General features: G+C 36.1%; 1 protein-coding gene across 6 annotated transcripts in view; it reads left to right on the forward strand.

Moving 5' to 3' along the window:
* Nucleotides 1–25,276, forward strand: part of ARMC8 (armadillo repeat containing 8) — a 137,148-nt gene that overhangs the window by 108,865 nt on the left and 3,007 nt on the right. For 5 of the 6 annotated variants that reach the window (XM_020986114.2, XM_020986112.2, XM_020986116.2 and 2 more), the window contains 7 exons: nt 3,571–3,657; nt 5,713–5,805; nt 8,508–8,657; nt 9,640–9,735; nt 20,596–20,691; nt 22,625–22,697; nt 24,700–24,793. In XM_020986114.2, coding sequence (XP_020841773.1) covers nt 3,571–3,657; nt 5,713–5,805; nt 8,508–8,657; nt 9,640–9,735; nt 20,596–20,691; nt 22,625–22,697; nt 24,700–24,793 — 689 coding nt within the window. Of the gene's footprint in view, nt 1–3,570; nt 3,658–5,712; nt 5,806–8,507; nt 8,658–9,639; nt 9,736–11,577; nt 11,662–20,595; nt 20,692–22,624; nt 22,698–24,699; nt 24,794–25,276 lie in introns of those variants that run through there. The other variant, XR_002324425.2, reaches the window with a different exon arrangement.

The raw sequence follows: 25,276 nt of genomic DNA on the forward strand, positions 1-25,276 counted from the left end.
GAAGATAACAATAAAAGTAGATTCAATTCAAAAACTAGATTAAATTTGGGTAGGGGAGGGTGAGAGGGGAAAAAAATTTTTTTTTGATGGACCAGAGTTCCAGAGAATTTGAGAGATCAAGGATGCTAGTAGGTAACTTCAGCAAGGAAGAAAGGGTGGGTGAGTATATTGAAAGACTCATGAGGAGAAGAGGGGAGTTCAATAAGTTCATATTTAATGACTTCAGTTTTCTTAATAAAATAGAAAGCTAGTGTTAGAAACTTAAGAGAAGAAAATAAAATATTTAGAGAAGCTTTTATGGGAAAAGTGATAAGAAATAATGAGAAATTAATGGCAGTTTCAGAGTCCAGATCCTCATGTTTTATTTGTTTTCGTAAAATTGGCACAACAGTACAGATACTTCACAAAAATTTCAGAGTTGGAAGTAACCTTGCAGGCCATTTACTCCAACCCAGCTATAAAATTCCATCTCAGCTTTGTGCCATCTGCAAACTAAAGGAGCATGCCATGTATATACGTTTATCTAAGTCACTGATAAAAATGTTTAAAAGAACAGGACCAAGAACAGATCCCTTGGTCACTGCATAAGACTTTTCAAGTTGACATTGAACAACCAAACCATTCAGAGAGTTCTGGATCAACCTACCTGTGCTGTTTTGTGAAAATGATTAATTTTTTGATCTGCCTAGAGGCATAAGTTTTAAGGTTTATAGTGACCAAGAAAGCCTTATGAAAAGTAATCTATTCAGCAATATAATTGGGAAAAAAACCAATTATATTGAAAAATAATTCTTAACCATTTTCGTAATAGCATTTTGCTTTGTCACAAATTAAAGGACCACATATTTAAAGGAAAGGTTATTCCATATCTTTGTACTTTTGGTTCACTTATTATTCTTAGGTATTTCAGGGTTGATTTTTCAAGCTTTTTTGTTCCTCCTCCTATCCCCTTCATCTTACCTTACACACACACTCTTACTGTTTTTGCTTTCAGAGCAATTACAGAGGATAAACGAGGGAGGAGAATATGGGATCTTTTTGTTGTTATTGTTGTTGTTGTTTTGTCCTGTGCCTCTCAAGGTTTTTTTTTTAATACAAAGTTAATTTCAATGCTTACTTTGTTTATCATTTTGATGAAAATAACCTTCATTAAGTATTAGTTGTTGGCTTTGGTATTTTTTTGTAGTTTTACTTTATTACTATTATTTACTATTATTGTAGTATTACTATTATATATTAAATATGCTATTTACTATTATAATAGTATTATGATACTATGTATTATTTACTGTTATATTTATTATTGCTATTAAATAGTTCTTACTATTTACTATTATTTACTGTACTGAGGTACTCAGAATCACCACCATTTGGTCGAACATGATACAAAAGTTAATTAAAAGAGAAAATTAATTTAAAGATAGTGAACAAGAAGAAAATTTTCAAAAGGTAATAACTGTAGAATGAATCCTATCAAAACAGAAAGTATTTTTTAAAGCCGCAACTGTATACACTTAAGAAGGAGGGAGTATTTCCATACTTATACAAAAATCTACTTATTATAACTAATAATTATGCTTGCTGAAATAATTTTAGCTTGGCATTGATTTGACTTTACTGAGTGCCTAATAGTTGCAAAGATGCATGTGAAAACCATCTTACATCATCTGCCTCTACATCCTGTCATTTTGAACTTTCAAACTTTGAAATAACATCATTGTTTAGCTGAAGTGGGTAAAGTATGTAACTCTGTAATTTTCTACAATTACAGTATCTTCTTGATTATTGTCCTAGGACCCTGAGCCTTGAGTTGTAAGTACAGGTGGCTTAGATGAGTGGCCATTGAATATAAATGCTGGGTTTTATGAAAACATTAAAGACCATCTTGGGACCCACAGGGGAAGAATCCTAATTTGTGATAGTCTGTTGGAGCAGCATTACATGCTACTATTAACAAGTCCCACCAGGAAACAAAACAGAAAGTCACTGGCTTAGTGTCACAAGGCTTAGTCTCATTATTTCAGTTAATTTTCTGCAGTAATCTATCAATGATTAGTGTTGTGTAATAGGAAGTGCACTGGTTTTGAAGCAAAGGATTAGGTTCATGCTGTGGCTCTGCTGTTTACTACCTTAGTGGCCTGAGGGAAATAATTTATCCTCTTTGGCCCTTCATAAAATCAAGGGGTCAGACCAGGGGATCCTCAAGGTCCCTTCCAAGTTGTTGAGTGAATACAATAAGCGTAGCCATGCCACAGTGGCTACTACCAATTCTTAGCCTATTTCTTTGAAGGATCTACATTTCTATACACATAGGGACAAGGTAGCTTTTATTCATTCAACCAGCATTTATTAAGCTCCTGCTGTGTGCTAGGTACTGTGATAGTCCATAAGTAGAGAGAAAAATATAACAGTCCCTCTGCTTAAGGAGCTTACATTCTATTCATGGAAAATAATATTTGCATAGAAAATTAAATGCAAAATACATACAAAATAATTTCAAGGAAAAGAGCACCATGTAGGGGTTCAGAATAGGCTATTGGCATTTAAGTGGAGCTTTGAAGCAACCTCAGCAGTCCATCAGACAGAGATCAGGACAGGGCAAGAATATCTTCCAGGCATCAGGGAATGCCTATGCAAAGGCATGGAGGTGGGAGACAAACGGAACAGCAAGCAGGCCAGTTTGGGTGAAAGAAAGAGTGGGTGAGGGAAAGTAATATGCAGTATGCCTGGAAAACCAGACCATGAATGACTTGAAAAATGAAACAGAAAAGTTCGTATTTTATCCCGGAGGCAAGAGAGAGACACTGAAGCTTCTTGAGTGACAAGGTCAGACTTGTGCTTTAGGGATGTCATTTTGTTTTTTGATTTTTTTGGGTTTTTTTTTTTTTTAGGCAACTGGGGTTAAGTGACTTGCCCAGGGTCACACAGCTAGTAAGTGTCAAGTGTTTGGTCTGAGGCCGGATTTGAACTCAGGTCCTCCTGACTTCAGGGTCAGTGCTCTATCCACTGCACCACCTAGCTGCCCCCTAGGGATGTCATTTTGGAGGAGGATTGGGCCAGGAAAAAAACTAGAGGCTGGGAGACCAAGTAAGAGATTATTCTAATAGTTCAGGTAAGAGATGATGAGGGAAATGAGGGCCTGAGCTAGAGTGGTGACTGTACTTGGAGAAAGGAGGACAGATGCAAAAGATATTTTGGAGACAGAATGGGCAAGAATTGGCCATTGGTTGAGTGTGAGGGACTAGTGAGAGGGAAAATTTGTGGATGACTCCAAAGTGGGGAGCCTGGGTGACTGGAAGGATGGTGGTGCTCTCAACAGATATAGGGAACTTAGAAAGAAGAGAGGACTTTTTGGGAAACATAGTTCTGTTTTAGATTTGATGCTTATGAGGATTTTAGCCAGTCCTAATAAATAATCGGTCACAATTCTATGTAGATCCTTATTAACTGTATTTTACATATGAGGAATCAGATGAAAAAATAAATTACTTTTATTTCACTTGTTCATCTTATTACTTCCATGGTTCTATAAGTTAATAGAGGTTTTGTCTGTCTTTGTAATTCTCTTAGGTTTTACAAAATGCACCAGATGAAATTTTAGTGGTAGCATCTTCCATGCTGTGTAATCTACTGCTTGAATTCTCTCCAAGCAAAGAGGTTGGTATATTTATATATTTTCTTCTTAGTTTTGAAATAGCCCAGTTATATTGTGCTTATTGTTGATTGACAATGCATTTTCATTGGATCTGAAATGATCCTTACTCATTGCTTCATTTAAAGAATAACTTCTAAATTGTTAGATTTCTTAGATTTCAATATCAAACAAAATCATATTTCAGATGACAGTAGTATTTGTCTTTTTTTCTTACTATTTAAGCTATGATAATTTCTAGTGCTACTCATCTGCCTGGTACCACAAAAATATTTTTTTAAAATTGTACTTATGTTAAACTTTTTATTTTCAGAACTCTGCATTCAGACATGAAACAAAACCATCCATATTTCTGATTGATTTGACAAATAAGTAAATAAATAACATGAACGCATTCAAGAAAAATAAAGTAGCTCTCTGGAGTTTTACCCTGTGATAGTAACAATAACATGTTTCCTGGGGCAGGGTTTTGAGGCATGGATTCAGACCCTGCTCTCCTTATGAATTCAGGAGCCCTCTGATATTGCTGATGAGAATGCATTGAATCCATGACTTATGATAAACATTTGTCCATCACTTGTAGTCATCTGCCTGGAACTTGGGAAGGCATTGTTGACCTGGAGACTGAACTAAGTATGTTCAAAGTGACATTTGCCAAAGATACACATGGGAACAAAACAAGATGTGGGAAGTTGCTTGTTCAAAGAGAAGAAATATAGAGGGTATATTTAAGAGCCATTGTCCATATTTCCCTGGGCAATGGCTGTAGTAGTCACATCCTTTGTGGTGGTTCTGTTTGGGGGTTAGAGACCCAAAGTTGGAAGGAGCCTCAGAGACAATTAAATCCATCTCTCTCATCTTGTAGATGAAACCAAAACCATTCATTATTAACAACAAACGCTGACTTTCCACAGGATTCAGTTCAGCAAACCTTTAAGCATCTACTCCATACAAGGCACTGTAGATATGAAGGTGACCCAAGACAGAAAAGACAGAATTCTTGCTATCAGACATTTACAGTCTAGTTGAAGGAAATAGGGCAGATAAGACATAGTTACAAATAACAACCTAACAAAATGAAATAAGTGAAAAGAAAGAGTGCAAAGTGCTATGAAAAAATTTGTAGAGGGAGAAATTACTTTCAACTGAGGGAGAGGAGCTCAAAGAAGACTTCAGAGAAGAGATGGCATATGAATTGGGACTTAAAAAAAAGAAGGTATTGAGCAGGTGCTCATATTTGAGGAAGATAATCCAAACGTGGGGTGGGGAGCATAGGACCAAGGACAGCAGGGAACAGGCATCTATTAAGTGCCTTCCATGTGCCAGGCACTGTGTTAAGCATTTTACAAATGTTATCTCATTTAAGAATGAGGGACAGAGAGCAGTCTAATTGACTGCAATGTAGATCATATGAAGGGGAGTGATATGAGATATGTCTGAAACAATAGACTAAAGCCAGATTGCAGGGGCTCTTAAGTGTCAGAATAAGGCGCTTAACTCAACAGATATTATGAAGGGAATTTCTTTAGGGGTAGGAAAATGCATCTGGATGCATCATTTCTACTCATTTGTTGTTTTGGTTTTTTTAATCTCTTTATAGTCACTTCCGATAGATAATATAGAAGACACAACCACATATTACTATGCATACACCTGAGAGCAGTGAAGGTGATAGGTGAAACTAGTGAATGGTAACATGCAAACCCAAAGAGTGAGAACAAGTCTCTGTGATAAAGTCTATAATAATGATATTTGTCACTGTATTGCCTAAAATAGAACATATATCACAGGTTATCAGCAAAACATTTGGATTGAGGGATGACATTTAGGGAGATTTAATCCAGGAAATTTTTCCTTATAAGAAAATGACTATTTACCAATATTTGTGTGTGATCACTTTTTTTAAACTTTCTACTTAGTTCTCACTCAGTGGAAGAAAGTATTGATTTCAGTAAGAAGGGCAAGGAAAAACTTGTGGGGAATAATGTGTTATTTGTATATATTCACTGAGTTCACAAGCATAAATTTTAAGCTTCATTTTTATTCTTTTCTAATTACAGCCTATTTTAGAATCAGGAGCCATAGAGTTACTTTGTGGTTTAACCCAAAGTGAAAATCCTGCTTTACGAGTGAATGGGATTTGGGCTTTAATGGTATGTTTAATTTATTATATTCTTTGTGGGTATGAGGGGAAGAGAAATAGTGGTAAAGTATGTAATATCTAAGAGTTCTGAATTTTGCTCATGAAGAATATTGGGTGATACTTTGGTTCAGTGACCCAAATGATGAATTGGAACCAAGCACACCCCAGAGGTGCAGTCTTCTAGCTCTGCCATTTACAGAATCACAGGATTTCAGAGTTGAAAGGGACCTCAGAGGTATCTATTTCAATCCATTCCTGCAACATATCCAAGAAATGGTCATGCAGTTTTCTTAAAGACCTCTAGTGAAAGACAAACCTCTTCCTTCCAAAGCAGCCCATTCCATTTCTAACTGTCATCTAACAATTAGTAAGTCCAATTGTTAGGAATGTTTTTTCTCTTTACCATAAGCCTGAATTTCCACTTCGGGCCTTCTATCTGTTGTTCATATTTCTGCTTTCTGAGGCCAAGTAGAGCAAGTCTTAAGTAATCTGCCAACATGACAATCCTTTAAGCAGTTGAAAACAGTTATCCTTCCCTCCTGAGTTTTCCTTTCTTCAGTTCCTTCAACAAGTCCTCATGTAGCATGATCTCAAGGCCTTTCATCCTCCTTGTTGCTTTCCTCTGGACAGTTCCTGTCTTTCCTAAATACTGTGTCCGTAACTCAACAGATGCAGTCTGATGAGGCCATTACAACATGACTATCAATCACCTCCTTACTCCTGAATGCTAGTACTCTCTTAATAGAACTTAAAATCATGTTAGCATTCTTGGCTTTCATATCATTACTGGCCTGCATCAACCTTGAAGTCCACTAAAACCCTAGATCTTTCAAACTGCTCTCAATTCATATTTCCATCATCTCTTACCTGTAAAGTAGATTTTTGAACCCAGCTGTGAAACCTTACACTTGTTCCTTTTACATTTCATCTTATTAGATTTGACCCAATGTTCTAGCTTGTCAAATCTTTTTGAATCCCAATTCTATCATCCAGTGTTTTAGCTGTCTCTCTTAGCTTTGTGGTATATGCAAATTTGTTGAGCATTTTATCTATGCTTTTAAAAATGTTACACAGTATGAGGGACAAGCACAGATCCCTGGGTCACTTCACTGGAGACCTCCTTCTAAATTGATGTGGAGCCATTAATGACTACTCTGTCTTCAGCCATTCATCAAGTCCTGAAGCCACAAAATTACACTGTCATGTAAACAAAAACTCTTCATCTTTTTCACAAGAATGGCTTGAGAGATTATAAAATGCTTTGCCAAAATCTAGCTAAATGATATCTACAATATTCTACTCATCTACCAGTTTAGTAACCCAATCAATATAAGAAATAAGATTAAGTTGGCATGACCTGTCCTTGATGAAATTAGGCTGACACTTTGTGATCGCTATGTCCTTTTTTAGGTGTTTACTAACCACTCCTGAAAGAATGAATTCTAGAATTTTTTCAATTTGTTCCTCAAGCAAATCATATATTTTTCTTCCTCAGTACAGAAATTAAACTGACTTATTTTATAAGATGATTTAAAAGCACTTGCTTTAAAAAAGCAATTAAACATTTATTTGAATAAGGCTTCATACAGTTCAGAGCCATTTCTCTAACATTATTACATCTGTACAACAATCCTGTAAAGTGGAAAATAAATACAAATATATATGCAACTCCACTTATACCCTACACTTTTGCTACATTATGATAGGGAGGTAACCTTAGATTCTCAAAAGTTGTCCAAGTGGAAAATAGGCTAGCAGATCCAATCAAACTATAAGGACATGTGTACATGTTAATTAATGGACTCTCTTTCCAGGATGAGTCTATCTAAATTCAGAGAAGCCCACCACCAGAAGCTTGGCCACCAGGTGAATTTTTTAAACCTCTGCAACTCATGAATAACATCTAAAGCATGGTCCAGTGGAAAGAGTGCTGAATTTAAAGTTAGAGAATCTGGGTTCAAATTCTGTCTTTAGTTACTCTCTAAGTCTCAGTTTCCTCAACTGTAAAATGAAGGTGTTGGATTAGATGACCTATAAGGACCCTTTCAGTTCTGAAGCTATGATCTATAAATATTATCATGTCCTACTTTACAATGAAGAAAGCAAGACACCACGATTAAGTTACTTACCTAACAGTCATGTAATTGCTACATATGTGCTTAGTGCTTCAGTACTCTAAAAGATCTTTTCTTTCAGTAGTGTAGTTACTTTCACCACTGATGCAAATCAGAATCCTGTCATTGCTGAGTAGTTTCGTTCATATCACCTGGTAGCCAACTTTGTGATGATGAGAAGTGCTTAATAATTTTTAAGTACTATTTTAAAGAGTAAAATTGTAAGACCACATTTTTTTCCTTCAAGTTGAACACTGCTAAGATTCAATTGTACCAGACGTCCTTTGATCTTTTTATAATTGTTCATTTTGAATGTGGTATACACAAGCAAAAAATTTTGAAACACACAAATGGCCATGTGATATGCAAAGAATTGATCTTTGGGGGCCATATCCAGGATGTTTAAAAATCAAAACTTCAACTTAGAAAACCTGAGTGCTTTATAATTAGGAGTAATAACAATAAAAAACTAGAGAAAGATGCTACAGAGTCTCTTCTTCCTCTTACTTTAAAAAAAATCTTCACTTACTAAAGTAAGAAAATTTAACACTAAAGACAGTTACAGATATGAAGACTATAACTTTTTTTTATCTTTCAGAATATGGCATTTCAGGCAGAACAAAAAATAAAAGCAGATATTTTACGAAGTTTAAGTACCGAGCAATTATTCCAGTTGTTATCAGATTCAGACTTGAATGTGTTAATGAAGACTTTGGGACTTCTCAGAAATCTCCTTTCCACTCGCCCAGTAAGTAAGATCTTCCAGGCTGCCAGGAATCTTATCATATGGAACAATTATTTTCTTTAGTCTCAGGAGTACAGGAATCAGTCAGTCCACCATACTTTACGGGAGCCTTCTTGTGTGCTGCATTGTGTGTTTATATATTGCCCCCTAACAAAGGAGTAAGCCTACCTTTAGGCACCCAACGTCTGTTCTGGGGTATTTCTTAACATGAAACCCCCTCTCTACCATTCCCATCATTCCTCTCTCCTTGTCTACCCTGAGGTCTGAGTGTTGCTCCACTTTTGGTTTTCATTTATTCCTTTGTCCCCATCCAGTTTCCAAGTCCATACTATTTTTATCACTTCTCCCAATGATGTCTTCTGGTCTGCTGCTTCTTGTCCCTGAGTATCCTTTCTCATCCCTATTCCCTATTCTCTCTCACTTTATATGCACCCCCTACCCCTGTTGAAAGGTATGGCCACTTTCCATGGAAATTGAGAAGACGAATGGGCATGCCCTACTCAGGAATGAGATAGGATGAGCTCTGCTATTATCTCAAACCATGCCAATGATATCACTTCCAGAAATAGCTTTTGGTACTCCCAGATGCCTTTATCGATACTTCCCTACCATTCTCACTTTTCTCTGCATATATTTTTTTCCAAAGATACTATTCACATTACCCACACCAATTTTGTTATATCTTCATTCTTTATTCCCTGTCACCATTTTTCTTCCTTACCACAATCTGACCAAAGGTTTCCCATGTCCACACATTACAGAATACTGGCCTTTCTATATTCCTCTTCCTCCTTCAAGTAATTGAGGAAAAAATAGAAGTGCAAATGGAAGAAAGTTTAAAAATTTCAGGAATAATTCTGTCATTTTCTAGATAGAATAATTCTATTCCCTGTTCTTTAGCTTTCAGAAAACCTCTGTGTTGTTTCTCTCTGTCTTACTCTTGGCACCTGAGAGATTAATTGTTCATTTCCAATTGATTTTGCAGCATATAGACAAGATAATGAGTACTCATGGAAAGCAAATTATGCAAGCTGTCACTCTTATTCTGGAAGGGGAGCATAATATAGAAGTCGAAGAGCAGGTATATTTTACTTTTCTATGTAAAGTGTATTTTGTATCTATAAAAAGGAAGAGTAATAGAAGTCTTCTCAAAGAACTAAGCCTGCAAAGGTTGAATATTAATATGTTAATGAAAGTAATCTAGGAATAGTATGAAAAGGTGGGAGAAGACATTAGGAAAAGAAAGCACATGTGGGAAAAGCTAGTTCTTGTCCTACCAATTATTCTATTATTCAGATATTCTCCAAGAGCACATTCAGTCATAACTCTTTATCTGGAACATAAATAGCCAGTCATATCTGGTTCATGCTGTAGCCTTAGAAAGAACTTCTTTGGACATCCATATCCCCACTTGAAGTAATCTTTTCTTCTAGAACTCTTCCATTTCTTGTCTTTTCCTCCACTTCACACAGAGTCCATGTTGTTGTACAGGAAAACAATTTTTCATTCGGGAGATGGCCTTTCTTTTGCACTAGGTCATCTTCCGGTTCTCCCTTTTCATACATCCTTCTACCTCCCTCCTCAACATCTCCACCCCTTTCTCCTCTATATTGAGTTACAACATTTAGGGTGAATTAAGAAATTATATACTTATCAAGGGGCCATATTCAAATGTTTTTTCATTTCTTCCTGATAATTTCTCCATGAATGTTAAATCTACATATTTCATTAAGTACTACAAAAATTAACTTCACTTTTGCACTCAAAATTTGTGTGTATAAAAAGTTAAATTTGATCTCTTAGGTATCACTGACACTTTGTAAGATAACATTTATGACTGAAACATGACAATGAAAGTATTGCTTTGTTCAAAAGAAACAGATTTAACAGGGGGAGAGGAGGAAGATATATTTACCTTATGGAAGTCTGCAAACCTGAGAATGAAAACATGATAGATAACATTTAAATTAGATTATTACTTTGAGAATGTACTATGAACCTCCTAGTAGGACAGAGTATGTCAGTGATGCTTTCCTAATAGAGACTACGAAAGTGACAGAGAAATACTGTAGGGGAACTTCAAGCCTCTTTGGACCTACTAAAAATAGAGCATTTCATACATTTTTAACTAAGAAGCAATAAAGTAACTTCTATTCTAGATTTTATTTAGATCAACAGGGAAGAACTAATTGGTGATTTAAAAATGTGTTCTCACTCTCCTTAAGTTAAATTTATTTATCTTTTTTACATGTTGTACTCTCCAGTAAAATGTAAACTTCTTGAGTACAGGGACTGTTTTTTCATTTTGTTTTTGTATCTCCGGTACCCAGCACAATGCCTTACACATAGTAGTCACTTAATGCCTGTTTGTTGAACTGAATTGAATTGAATTGAGGAAGTGATCATATGTAGAATTTGTAATATCAAGGTAAGGGAACACTGAGTCACATATATTGTTTGCATACTTTAGTAAACCAAATGTCAACAATTTCAGAGATATGATCTCATGACCAGAATCTCCGAAGGGAAATATGGGAGGTTAGGAGGCATGGAAGTCCTCAAACATGAAATTCTGGCTATATAATTATGAACAATGTCAGTGAGAAAGGAAAGAGGAGACAAGAGCACATCTTCCCAGGAGATTCTGAAAAGCCAAATACAAAAGATGGTAGAGGGTCACAACCCCAAAAAGGCACAAAAGAGACAAATTCTGAAGAATGATGTCCGGAAAGCTAACAACCAGAATGAGCTAAAATTTATGAAAAAATACTGGACAACAGAAAAGGACTATATGGTCATTAATTTGGTCACTAGTTGAGGCACATAGACTCATAAAGGCTTAATCCTTCCAGCATACAGTTTAATTTTAACAAATGACAAGATGCAGAGTTATTAAACTCCTATTTACTTCTCTCTTCTTCAGTAAGAAGGCTGGTTTTCAAATGGAAGGGTATAACAAACATAATGAAGAAGCATTTGTAGCTGAAGAGAAGTGAGGAAGAAGATAGTGAGTATTCAGCCACTTTCAATTAGTTCACATTTCCAGGACCAGGTGAATTAGGTGCTAAAAGGAACTTGGAAATGTGATCTTGGAGACACTAGAGGAATATTTTTAAAATCATAAGAAAAAGAAGAGGTACCAAAAGATTAGAGATGGGAAAATAGCTTAATTTTCTTCTTTGAAGAGGGAGAATATGGATTGTGGGAACAAGACACTGGTAAACTTGATGTTGATTCCTAGCAAAATTCTAAAATGGACTATCAATCAAATCATTTGTGAACATTTGGAAATGAATTTAGTAATCACTAAGAATCAAGATGGATTCACTAAAATAAAATGCCAACCTAATTTCATTTCAGTTTTTAATATGTTTGAATTGAGGAAGTGATCATATGTGGAGTTTGTAATAGCAAGGTAAGGGAACACTGAGTCACATATATTGTTTGCATACTTTAGTAAGCCAAGTGTCAACAATTTCAGAGATATGATCTCATGACCAGAATCTCCGAAGGGAAATATGGGAGGTTAGGAGGCGTGGAAGTCCTCAAACATGAAATTCTGGCTAAATAATGATGAACAATATCAGTGAGAAAGGAAAGAGGGAGACAACTATAGGAAGGAACGCATCTTCCCAGGAGATTCTAAAAAGCCAAGTACAAAAGATGGAAGAGGGTGAAGTGGGGTTGTAGATTGCAAGCAACAAAAAGTAAATGCTATTGAAGTTGCATTTAGAGAGGAATAATGTTCAGAACAGAGAAAATAGTAGTTCCAAAATAACATTCCCTGCTTAGGCCAATCTGGGATCCTGTGTTCGATTCTGAGCGTTATGTTTTTTAAGAAAGACTTGAGCATGTGCAGTGGAAAGTCACCAAGATAAGAGGACTGGAGAACATTCTGCATGAGGATTATTCAAAGAAACTAAGAGCCCAGAGAAAGGAAGTTAGTGGACAGAATAGCAGCTTATGATCATTCTTTTCAGTTATTTAAAGGTCTGTCATGTTAGAGTTATTCAATCTAGGAGAACGAGAAGTAATGGGAAGAAATTGCAAGGACACAGATTTAGAATTGTTGTAATGAAAAAATTCCTAATAATTCAAGTTGCCCAGAAACAGAATGGGCTCCTGTGGGGAGTAATGGGTTCTGCTTCATTCCATGTTTTCCTCCAGAGGCAGGATGACCATTTGTTGGGGATGCTATAGAAGAGATTCTTCTCTAGATAGGCGTTAGGTTCAGTAGCCACTGAAGGACCATCCAGCTCCATAGGTCTAAACTCTGAAACTCTTGACAAAAATATACCATAAGAGCCTTGTAGATTAAATGTTTAAAAATTTGGGCTAAATATTAATGTAACTGGATAGATTCAAAGTTAGTTGAACAACTATATTGAAACTAACTTTGAATCTATCCATTAGTAAATCTATTAGTGAATCTATCTATTAGTAAATGGATTAGTGGTGACCTTGAAGGATAGTTTCTACTGGAAAACTACCAGGATTCTGGCCCAGTAATTCAATTCAACAAAAATGTATTTGATGCTTACTGTATACAGAGCACTGGGAAATAAAAGGATGAATAAGACCTGTTCTCTTCTCTCTACAAGGTTACAGTATAGTAGCAATAGGAAACTAGTATTTTGGGGAGAGAGATGGAAAAGAGTCTACTTGGGCATGGAAGCATGGTGGGGTGGGATAGAGGTTTGAGGTGATGTGTGCCTGGACTCTTTACCATAATCATGAATTGTGTGAATGTATGTTGTCATGTGGTATGTGTACTGAACACACACTGAGAAATTAAACCCTTGAGGGCAAATAGCATATCATAGGATCTAGAGATTGAAGCTATGTAGAATATCATCTTAAAATAATCTGAGTGGGAGTGGTGGTTGTCTTAGAAACTCAGATTCATTGTACTAAGGATAACATTGATAGTGGTTCAAAGGTATGGAAAATATTGCCCCTCCAATATGACCCCATGTACCTATTCCCAATCCTTTTGTTATCTTGTTTCTCTGTAAATATGACTTTGAGTGAGTTGTTTCCTTTTTCTGAGCCTTGATTGTCTCATTTAGAAATGACAAACTAAAATAGTTGACCTTCAGCCTTTCTTCTGAGTCTGATATTGTACAGTTCTGAGTGAGCTGCAAGATGTAGTTGAAAAAGGACACAACTGAAAGTCTCTGCTACTTGTAATCAAGCTTGTCAATTTGATTACAAACCTCATTTTAAAAAAAGTTAAAAGTTCAAAGCAGCCATATGGTATGTCTAGACCATCTGTTGTGTATACGTGTACCCACATGTGTGTACACACAAACTCTTACATTGTAAGCATGTCTGCACATGTGTGTGGATGGGTTTATACATATGCATGTACACCATTTGCAAGGATCCATTCATCCCATGGCCATTGGGTCAGTCCATCTGGTTCAACCTAAGGCCAAACAAGAATACCTGTACAACCTCCCCAACGAGTTATCATCTAGTTAGTCTTTGCTTGAAAACTTCTAGTGAGTAGGAATCCATGAAGGAGCCCATTCAACTTTTGTGTAGCTTTAATTAGATCTTTTTCTTTACGTGATGCTTGTGCTTCTCTCTGCAATTATTATTTTAATCTTTTCTGTGATTTCTACCCAGTTGTGCTATTATGTCCATTCACCGCTACCCTGATCCTGTCTTCTTGTGTTTAAAACTCTTTTCTTTCTCCGACTGATCCTCATATGGCATGATTTCAAGCCTCTAATTTGGCGTCCACTAGAAGACATAGGAGATTATATGAGCAAATGCATAGTGGCCAAAAGGAGGGGCTTGAGTTCATAAAAGCATGAGTAGCTTACTTGGTGGAAGTAGCTTTTTGAGGGGGATTAGAGAGATAATACTGGAAGTAAAGGCTATATCAGACAGTGAGGATCATCGCCATTTAGTTCAGTGACTCTGACAGCTGGAACAATTCTTCATGTCCAAGCTATTCAAACACCAAAGGATAGGAAACATGCTTATTTGTCGTCATAAAACAGCTCTCACAAGGAAGTAGTTTTACCATCTCGTTTTTCATTGTTTCTTGTCAGTATCAGTGTCATAGTATCACTCTGTATTTATACAGGGATGATCTACCTTGGGCTTTTCAGTGTAATATGTTGAAAAAATATCAGATCAAAATATTAATTACCCACATGGTGGAAAGAAAAGAGGGGAAAGGTTTATTTTCAAATTTAATGCTAGAGAAAAAGCAGATGAATCTGGAATTAGTAGATATTGCCCAAATGTGAATATTCATGGGTCACTGAAGAGCTCTAAGGACAACAAGCTATTTTTTTTTTGAGTTGACTACAGTTCATGATACACAATATTAGGACACATTACCCCAATTCTTTTGGGCTCAGCAAAAATTATGAATTGGTTAGGGAAGCCATTACCCCCCTGCTGCTTTTTCCAAATTGGGCAGACTGTAGAGTTTGCTTTTGCCTAGGGAAGGTCTAGTTTACATATTCCATTCTTTAGATTTGCTACTCTTTGTCTAGACAAAAATAATTTGAGATACATGAACCTGGCTTATAAAATAGATGCAACCTCACTGGTGTCATCCAACGAGGTTTATTTACTTGTATTGCTCCAACATATGATATACTATCACTTTCTATTCGTGCTATGATAACTTTGCTTTTTTCCTTTCTCCATGTCAGTCTCTTTGGCAAAACTCGGGTATTTGAGTAGTCAGGGTACCAGAGTGGGAGCAGCCTTCCCTTAGGAAAAGAAAAAGGGCTATTGAATGCTGGTAAAGGTGGCTTCTTGCCACATCCTACAAGAGAAAAGTCCAGAACAGCAATTTGCCCTACTGTATACATGGCACAAGCAAGGAAGGAAAAAAAAAGTCAATTCATAGGTGGTATAAATAGCCAGCTCTACACCTTCTCTTTAGTCTCTTGCCTCTTCTTGAATCTGTCAGATTCTCTTTCTTATTTCTGTATTATTTCCTTTTTGTACTCCCAGCTAACAACTAAAAGGTTAAAATCAACAAAGACAGGGAAGTAAAAAAGAATTACAAGTGGAAATGGCTTAGTCTGATAAAAACTGCCTTTGTTGTATCATATATATAATAGCCTTACATGACCTTTACTCCTATCCAATTATTCTCTGTCACTTTAGAACACAAGCATATGGTTAGTGTCTTTTGAAGGAATAATGTTGACAGTTTAAATAACATTATACCTCATGTAGTCCAAGATGCACCTCATTTTTTTTGTATCAAGTGCTCCTTTTTTTTTTAACCTGTGTTTTCTTATAGTAAGTGTCACATTTCCCCAAGTTTTTGTTTAATCTTAAGCACTGGTTCCTTGGAAAACAAGCTGCTTATTCAACTGAGCCTTTAGCTGCATTTTATAGTGGCATGGCATTTTACCACATCCTCTCTTCTCATTGGGCTTTCATTATTGTAATCACTATCTCCACAAACTTTGCCTTGTCTACCCCTGACATGGAGGATTCAATATGGCATGATCTTTTTGCTATAAATGCCCGATGATATGAAATTAAAATTTCAGTTTATTGTCTAAACAGCCTGTCTTCTCTAAAAGATACTCCATCTTTACTATCTTCTATTTTCTGCTCCCCTTGAGGCAGGAAATCATTCCTAGATGGAATCATGTTCTCTGTTAATTCTGTCTCATCTGTAAATCTAAAAAATGATCTTTTTATCTAGGACCTTGGAGCTCTCAGCTTTGCTTCAGGGCCCCAAAATTTCCATTCTCCTGCTCTTTGGTTTGCTATGAGTATAACTAGTCTTAAGCAACATCAGACATACCTTGTCACTGACTGTCAGGTTTTCATTTTTTATGCTAGCTTTGACTCAAATCAAAGCACACTTGGTTCAAGTACAGGGGAGAAGTCAGCAATATCTGTCCTCTGCAACCTAGAATCTGTTGAATCCTCATTATCCTTAGATCTGAGATCATAGTTGATTTTGTTGGGTGACTTATTCCTGAAGTTTTTCTCAGATTTCTTTATTTCTCTCTGTAAATATTTTCATATATTAATAAAGGTACATGTTCTTAGGGACCAAGAGTCCAGACACCTAGATCATATCCTCAGTGGTATCCACTAAGTTGACTTAGGCAAACCACTCAATGCTTCTGTTTCATTTCTGGTAATCTGTATCGGTGCCTGCCCAACCTCATCATGGGTGGGGAAGAAAAATCTGTTGGAGATTTCTCAAAGGAAAGAGGGTGTAGGAAATATAAACAATTAGTCTTTTTTTTTTTAAGGCAGTTGGGATTAAGTGACTTTCCCAGGGTCACACAGCCAGTAAGTGTCAAGTGTTTGGTCTGAGGCCGGATTTGAACTCAGATTCTCATGACTTCAGGGCCGGTGCTCTATCCACTGCTCCACCTAGCTGCCCCAATAATTAGTCTTTAAAACTGGAATCAAAGAGAAGGAAAAGAGAGAATTCCATGCTTTCTGTGAGATACTTCACCCCAAATCCTACATAACTGAAGTTCTGGGCTGAGGAGTTTCTTTACTCTGTAGAATTATATATCTGGTCTCAGTGAAGGAAAGAAAGTAATGAGAGAGACTCTCTCTGTTCTGCAGATTTGGGCTACAATCTTGGTTAGATTCATTGCATTGTCCTTTTGGTTATTAGCGGGGAAAATGGCATCATTGAGGGAAACCTCTTTTCATGGAAGATTATTAATTCATTCACACTTCCATTGGAAGTACATTAACCTGGCCAAAACATGTTAGAATAACATTAATTTTGAATCATCAGTGTACAGATTTCAGGCCATTTGTGTGCATGTGTATATGATTTTCCAACTGAACATAATTCTTGATCTTCCTTTCTTACAATGTTGAAGTACAAAACTATGTTTACTTATGGATTTTATTAGTGGTCCCAAGCTTTAATGCCACATTGGCCATAGCACTTGCTTACCTTTTCCCAAAGTAGTGTCATCTTCATAGGATGCTTCATAATCTGAACTATGCCAGTCTTGGAGCAAAAATGTAGCCCAAATTTGCCATGCTAAAATCTAAGCATGCCCTTAGAAAATAATAGCATCCAAGACAACATTGACAAAAATACTCTTATCCTATTCAATAAATTTGTGTTTAAAAACTCCTTTGTCTTTTTTTAGCTAATAGAGGGATGGCCTATCTCTAACAAGCATAACAAGTGTTCAGTATCTTTTTCATCATCTGACTATAGATAACTTAAAATAGGAAAGCCTTCAACCATCCATAGATAAGGATGCTTCAATTATTTCCCCTAGTACTGACCATGTCTGCTTGCTGTTCTGGGTCTTCCTATTATAGGATAAGGGGAAAGAGCATATACATTTTTTTAAGTTACTCACACTCTTTCACATAATAACACTCTGTCCTGCTTCATTTTCCTTTACCATCTCTTTTCTTCAATTTCTTTTTCTCGCTTTTATCTGCATTAAAACTTGAAAGAAAATAGAACTGGACTGGATTACCACCTGTGATTGTCTGCTTGCTTCTTGGTGGGTGGAATTCTTATAAACCTTGCTGTTCTGAATCCTTCTCTTATAATATGAGGGAAGAGGAAAACTGGGAGAAACCGTTTTGTTTCGTTTTGTTTTGTTTTTCCAGCAAGTAATTTTTACTTTTTTCCATAAGTGATGCTGTTATTGCCAGATTTTAGTCTTAAGTGCAGGACGTGTTCTGACTGAGGTTATTCAGTAAAATGGAAGCAGAGCGTTAAAGGGGAGGAGGAATATTTTGCCAGTGGTAGTTGGTAGTAGTATCTGATGAGGCTCCCCAAATGGTCAGTATGTGTTCCAAATTGTTAGTCATAGGATAGGGTTCTAAGATATGGGGCTGTCCCATGTAAATCAGACATCTGTCAACTCTTTCTGCCCAATGTAATCGTGAATTTTTGAGTGATCCCTTCCAAACAAATAGTTGAATATTAAACTATTTGTCAACAAAATAAATGGCTAGTCATCTCTATTCTCAGCCCTTTTTGCTTTACTCATATCTTTAAATGGCTTTAGTTGGTCATATGGGGAGGAGAGCCTATCCCCAGAATTTATTGGCATCCTCTTCTAGGATGAGTCCTAACAGAAACAGCCAGGCGTGGTCTGCAGTTGTGGGTAAAACAGAATAAAAGCACGAGAAGTTTACTCTCTAGCTCCTTTCAGCCCTTCTGGACATTTATTTGTTTCTCTGTTATGATTCACCTTCCCACAGGGCCTTGAAATGCCTTCCTTATTTCTAGTCAAAAGCCACACAGTTACATTTCTTACTTCCCATCATTTCCACTCACCAAAAAGGGAATGTGAAGTGAATAAGTATTTATGTAGAGCCTACTATGTACCAGGTACTGTGTAAGTGCTTTACAAATATTATCTCTTGATCCTCTTAACAACCCTGTGAAATAGATGTTATTATTATCCCTATTTTACAGTTGAGAATACTGAGGCAAACAAATTAAGTGACTTTCCCAGGGTCACACAGCTAGGCAGTGTCTGAGACCAGATTTGAATTTGTCTTTCTGACTCCTGGCCCAACGCTCTATCTACTGGATGCCCCCCAGAAGACATATCTGATAGAGATTCCTTTCAGATCCTTCTTAATTAAACCTTTCCTTTTTGTATCCTGGGAATTATAAGTTCCCAGAGCAGGACATAGCAGAAGACTAGTAATTTCATCAATGGGAATGTTCCCTCTCCCAAAACAAATTATAACTCCTTCATACTGTAGTTGATTGTCTTCACAAGTTTCTGTGACTGAAAAAAAATCCACCTGATGGCCAGCCTACTGGTGACAAAAAAAAAGAGACTATTACTGTATTCTATAGCTAGAGGAAGAAGAAGTGAAATGAATGGGAATGTGTGGAATAAAATACAGAAAAAAGGATGTATCATTTCAGGTATTCTACAAAGCTGGAATTATTATGTTCAGGTGTTATGTGAGAGAGAACCACTTCAGTCTTACACTAACAGAGACATCAAAAGGCTTTTAGCACATAGCCTTAGACATTCCTAGTTAATTCACTTCAGTTTAGCAGTTACCTTTTAAGATCCTACATTCTACAAAACATTGTGCTCTGGGAGTTAAGATGAGGAGGATACAAAGATAATTAAGACATATTCTATGCTCTCTGGATTTCTGATGTTGGGAGGGAAGATGCAGATACAAGAGGCACACCATTATCCTATATCTTTATAATAACATGCAGAATAACATATGATTGTATTGTAAGGGTAATGAACTTTCATGCAAAGTTGATGAAAGGGAAAAAACATAGGGTCTCTGCCCTATCATCCCCTATCTCATGTTAGGGACACCCATATGTATCCTCTTTGAGGATCAGAAAAATTTCCAGACCCTCAAAGAAGACATCCCTAATGTAGCTGTGGGACAAGGAAATACCTTATCTACCAGTAAGTAGAGAAGTCTGAGAAGCCTGGTAAAGATTACTGAATACAACATCTATCATCTCTCAGGGGATACTAGACCTTCAGAGAAAATATTTTACTGATAAGGAGGTGACAGGGTTTCTTCCCCATCTCATCCTTGTGAAATGAAGCCACACTGGGCCAATGTAAATGATTCCTACAGAAATAGAACATATTAATAATGATTAAGTACTTAATACGTTTTTGTGGTAGTGACTAAAAATATCACATAGGTTTCACCTGTAAAGCTCATTGCTGTACTAAAATTATTACTTTAAAAGCTACTTATCAAGTTACAGAAAACAATAAGGCTTTGAGGCAAATTTTGTCTTAACAGTACTATGATACATTATATTTTTCTTTTACATTGTAATTATATAAAATGTGTAGAACTGGTGATTTAAAAACATTTATTTTGGTTTCTATGTAGGCAGAGCATCATGAAGTATCAAAATTGTTTTAAAAGTTTAATTGTTCAGATAAATTAAAGCCTGCATCCACACCAATAACTGTTCTTTCCCCCCTAGACATTATGTATATTGGCCAATATAGCAGATGGAACAACAGCAAAAGAACTCATTATGTCCAATGATGACATTTTGCAGAAAATTAAGTATTACATGGTATGTATGGCCTTTTTCTTTCCTTAAGGGAAGGTTTTTTCTTATTGTTCATAGATTTAGGAGGCAGGATAGCTATGTTAGTATCGCTATTTCAAAACACAGATTGTGCAAAGATATTGAAACATAGTTCATTTTAATAATCTAATTAAAGTATAGCATATTTATATATTATTTAGATAAAATATTTAAAAATTTAGAACTTGTACATAAGTAGGCACTCGAGAACTATTTGCTAAGTGAAGGTATGAAGAATTTGACTTTTTTCTTTTACTAGAAGTCAAATAGAAAATCTCTCCAAATGAAGAGTGATTGAATTTTTGGATAAGGCCAATATGAAAATTTGTTTTACCTAATTATCCATATTTATTACAAGGATTTTGGGGTTTTTTCTTCTTTTTTTTTTTACAGGGGAGCAGAGGTGGATGGAAAGAAAATAAATGTTTGTTAATTGAAAAATAAAATTTAATCAAAAAAAATTTAGGAACTAAGTAGTTGGAAGGAGATTTAATTAGAACCATAAAATTCTGAAACTGTTCATTTAATTAATCCTTTTCCTTGGCTATATCACAGTTACATTGCAAACTTAACCTTAAGAGGGGTCTGGTTTCTTCCTAAAAGAAATATTGAGAATTCTGCTTTAAAATATTATGTGTGTGTGTGTGTGTGTGTGTGTGAGAGACCCTTTTTATATAGTAGAAAGAATGTGAAAAGCACAATTCAAACAGAAATAGTTGAAATATAGCTCTAATAAAAGTCATAGAAATAATAGCTTGTGTTCATATGCCACTTTACAGTTTAAAAAGAAAAAACCTTTTATACTCATTATTTCATTGGAGCCTCACTACAATTTTGTGTAGGGGGGTGGGGCAAGTACTTTTTAATCATCGTTTTACAGATAAGGAAATTGATGTTTCAAAAGGTTAAGTAGACTCAAATCCCAGTCATTTGACCCCAAATTCAAGGTTGTAGTAGGTGATTTAAATAGAAGTGTTCCAAAATAATGCATTCAGTAATTGCCTGGGTTTAATGTCGTTTGTAGTAGAGAATTTTTTAAAAATTTGTTCTTTGTAGTTGATTTTTTCTTGCCTAGATTTAAGATTTTGAGAGGTAGTTATATAAATAACTTGCCATGTTCTTTGGTATCTTTCCAAATGAATAGTAGTAGTTTGACCTTCCCAGTGATCCAAATTTGAGGTGGTAAAGCCTCATTTTCAGTAAGATGTGTAGTCCAAATGAGCCCCTTATAAAGTACCTTATTTTGGGGCAGGTAGGTGGCACAGTGGGTAGACCTCCAGCCTTGGAGTCAGGAGGACCTGAATTTAAATCCGGCCTCAGTCACATGACACTAGCTGGGTGACCCTGAGCAAGTCATTTAACTCCAATTGCCTCACCAAAAAGCAAGGGGGAAAAAAATACCTTGTTTTAAAACATTTTCTGTTTATGAAGTACAGACATGCAATGCTCTCCATCCCTACCACCTCTGAATTAAGAAAAAAAAAAGGCTGAGCAAATTGAATGAAATAAGTATTTGGAAAAGATAAATAACAAAATTAATGATATCTAAATTTATGTTAGAGGATTAAATGTTGTATAATGAATAATTCATAAGTAACATAAATTTCCATAAAATTACAATAATGACTCCAAATAATTTCCATTATGACTCTGATTAGGTATAGCCTACAGTTTACACAGAGCAAGTATATCTATTAGTTGGTGGTAACGAGAAAAGTTTTCTAATAATAAGGTACCAGCATAGCATTCCTATAATGATGCCTCTGTGCTGATTACTCTAAATACTCATAACTTGGTGGATTTCTTAGGACTTTATTACTTGAAATGCAATTTTACATAAAATTACCTCTGTTTTTGATGCAATTTCATATAAAGTTACATCTGTTTTTGACAGAATTTCCTTTTCTTTGTCATTTAGGGTCATTCACATGTTAAACTACAGCTTGCTGCCATGTTTTGTATATCAAATCTTGTATGGAATGAAGAAGAAGGTAAGAGAGATTTGTGAGATCTGTCTTGAAGAAGGAAAATATGAAGCAAAAAGCTTTCTGTGAGGTTATTTTATCTGGAAAACACCACATATTCAAGATCCTTTCTAGAAGCAGGCACAAGAAGTCATTTTCTTTTCTGATTCATTTTCTCGCTTTGGACCCTGCTCCAGTCTCCCCAGAAAAACACTGACATCCTTTTATACTATGATATAAAAATTGATCTAGTGCCCATGCAGTTAGATAATTACTGGGCAGCCAGTTTGCTCAGAGCAAAGCTACATGCTTTGAGGGTATCATAAAGAAATAAGAGATTTGGTCCTGCACTCAAAACAAACACTTGAAAACAATGTGAGAAAACTTTAACAATAATATATAACCTGAATACACAACTACTCCAGACACTGAATAAGGATATGATTAGAGGTGAGAAGATTAATAAAAAGAGAGTGATTTTGAAGATAAGTTTTGAAGTGGATGAAGTCATAGATTAGCAAAGAGCAGGACAGTGAACATTCTAATTCTAAAGAATGTTGTGGGCCAGGGCATAAATAAGCAGATTATATGTAGATTTTTAAAAAATTAGTGACCTTGACAGAACAAAGGAAATGGATTGCAAAGTGATGAAAAATGGAGTTGGTAAAATGGAAGGAGCCAGTTAGTGAAGAAATCTGAAGATAAGGTTGAATGATCTGGACTTAATATATAGGCAAGAGGGAGTCACTATAGATTCTTGAGGAGGGTATGTTATTTGAAGAAGGTTAATTTACCCACTATATACATTAACATAAGCATAAGGTAGATTTCAGAGGTACTACATACCGGGTAACTGAGAAATACATCTGTTTTCACTTAGCTCACATATCTACTAACTTCTTATTATTCTGTCTCTCCTTTTGTCTCACTCATCCTAGACCTATTCTTTGTCCTCACTGCAATCTCCAGTCCTTCTATTGCTCAGAATTCTCCCAGGCCATCATCTCTGCTCTGGCTTCACTTTTCTCCTTTCCCACTCTCAACCCTATAGTTCACTATCTCAATAACACCCTGTCTTTTCTTCTCAATGCCTTGCCTCCTTGGCCTGTTACCACCCAACCCAACCCTAGCTATGTGTCACTCTATCCACCTCCCTCTGCTTCTCCTCAGGTACTGTTGGATAGAAAGTAGAGGAAGTCATGAAACTGTTGTGACAAGTCTGTTACAGATTTATGTTATACAGTCTCAGCTGGGTCCTTATCAAAGCAATACAATCCTTGTATTCTTCCCTGCTTGATTCTCTGTCTCACCTCCCATGGTAGCTGCTCTCAATCTTTCCTACACCACCCTCTCTACTTTCTTAGTTGAGGACTTTGCCTCATACTTTACTGAGAAAATAAGGGCATTTGCCCTGAGCTCCCTCTTCTCTATGGTTCTGATGTCAAAATCCCTTGACATCACTCCTCTCCCCCATTCTTACCACCTTTATTGCAGGTTATAACATTATTATTTGATGAAGAGGAGGCCTTTTGACCAAAGCCAATTTCTCTGTTATGGATTATCATCCGTATCATATACTTACTTGCGAGTGTACTCCAAGGCACTGTCCTTCCTGGCTTCCTCTTCTTTCCTCTCTATATTCTCTCTTGGTGACCTCATCAACTCCCATGGGTTTAATATAATGTTTAGGGAAGATGTTATGAGAGATCATTGATTTTTCACCTTTTTTTTAATCTTCTTTGAAGAAGTTAATGAATGCTTTTTTTTTAACTTTTGGGATAGACCTATGATATCATCAGTGTAGGGAAATCCTGGTAAAGAAACTTTTTGCCCTGATGTCATATGAGCAATTCTGTAATTTCAGAGTCTGACAAAGTTGTTTTGGGGCCTGGGCAGTTAGATTGACTTGTTTGAAAATACATGAGCATGTGTCCAAAGTAGGACTTGAATTCAGCTCTTCCTGACTCCAAGGCTAGCCACCTTTCTACTACATAATGCTCTCAGTAATATCTAAGGTCTTATTTTCCAGGTTCACAAGAACGGCAAGATAAATTACGAGATATTGGCATTGTAGATATTCTACACAAACTCAGCCAATCACCAGATACAAACCTATGTGATAAGTAAGTACCTATGATGCTTAATATGAAGGTTTTTAATTGTATAATAATCTACTATGACATTCTTTGTATGCAGCTTGTCATCAGTCATTTCCTGCAGTCTTATTTACACCCACTGTGTATCTCTGTTGCCTTCTGGATGACCCGCAATTTTGATTTTCAGAGATTATGGTATTCCATGGTCTGTAGCCATCTAGCATCACCAAGAGATGATGTGGGGGATTATTGTTTGAGTGCTAAAGCAATAATTTAGCACAAAATAATACCGGATAGCTTTGATAAAATTTGAAATTGTTTTGTCTCATATTACCTTGAATACCCATGTGAATTGTTTGATGTATAGTTTTTGGTATGTAGGTAAGTCAAATTGTCAGGAAAAAATAATGTGACTTTTATCCTAACTATAATGTGCCAGTGAAACCAGTTTTCAATTTTTGTTTTGGTTTTTTTAAAATTTCTTCAACTTAGTTTTCCCTGTCCTGAATC

The sequence above is a fragment of the Phascolarctos cinereus genome, unplaced genomic scaffold, assembly GCF_003287225.1.
Source record: "Phascolarctos cinereus isolate Bilbo 61053 unplaced genomic scaffold, phaCin_HiC Scaffold_726;HRSCAF=1367, whole genome shotgun sequence".
Classification (NCBI taxonomy): domain Eukaryota; kingdom Metazoa; phylum Chordata; class Mammalia; order Diprotodontia; family Phascolarctidae; genus Phascolarctos; species Phascolarctos cinereus.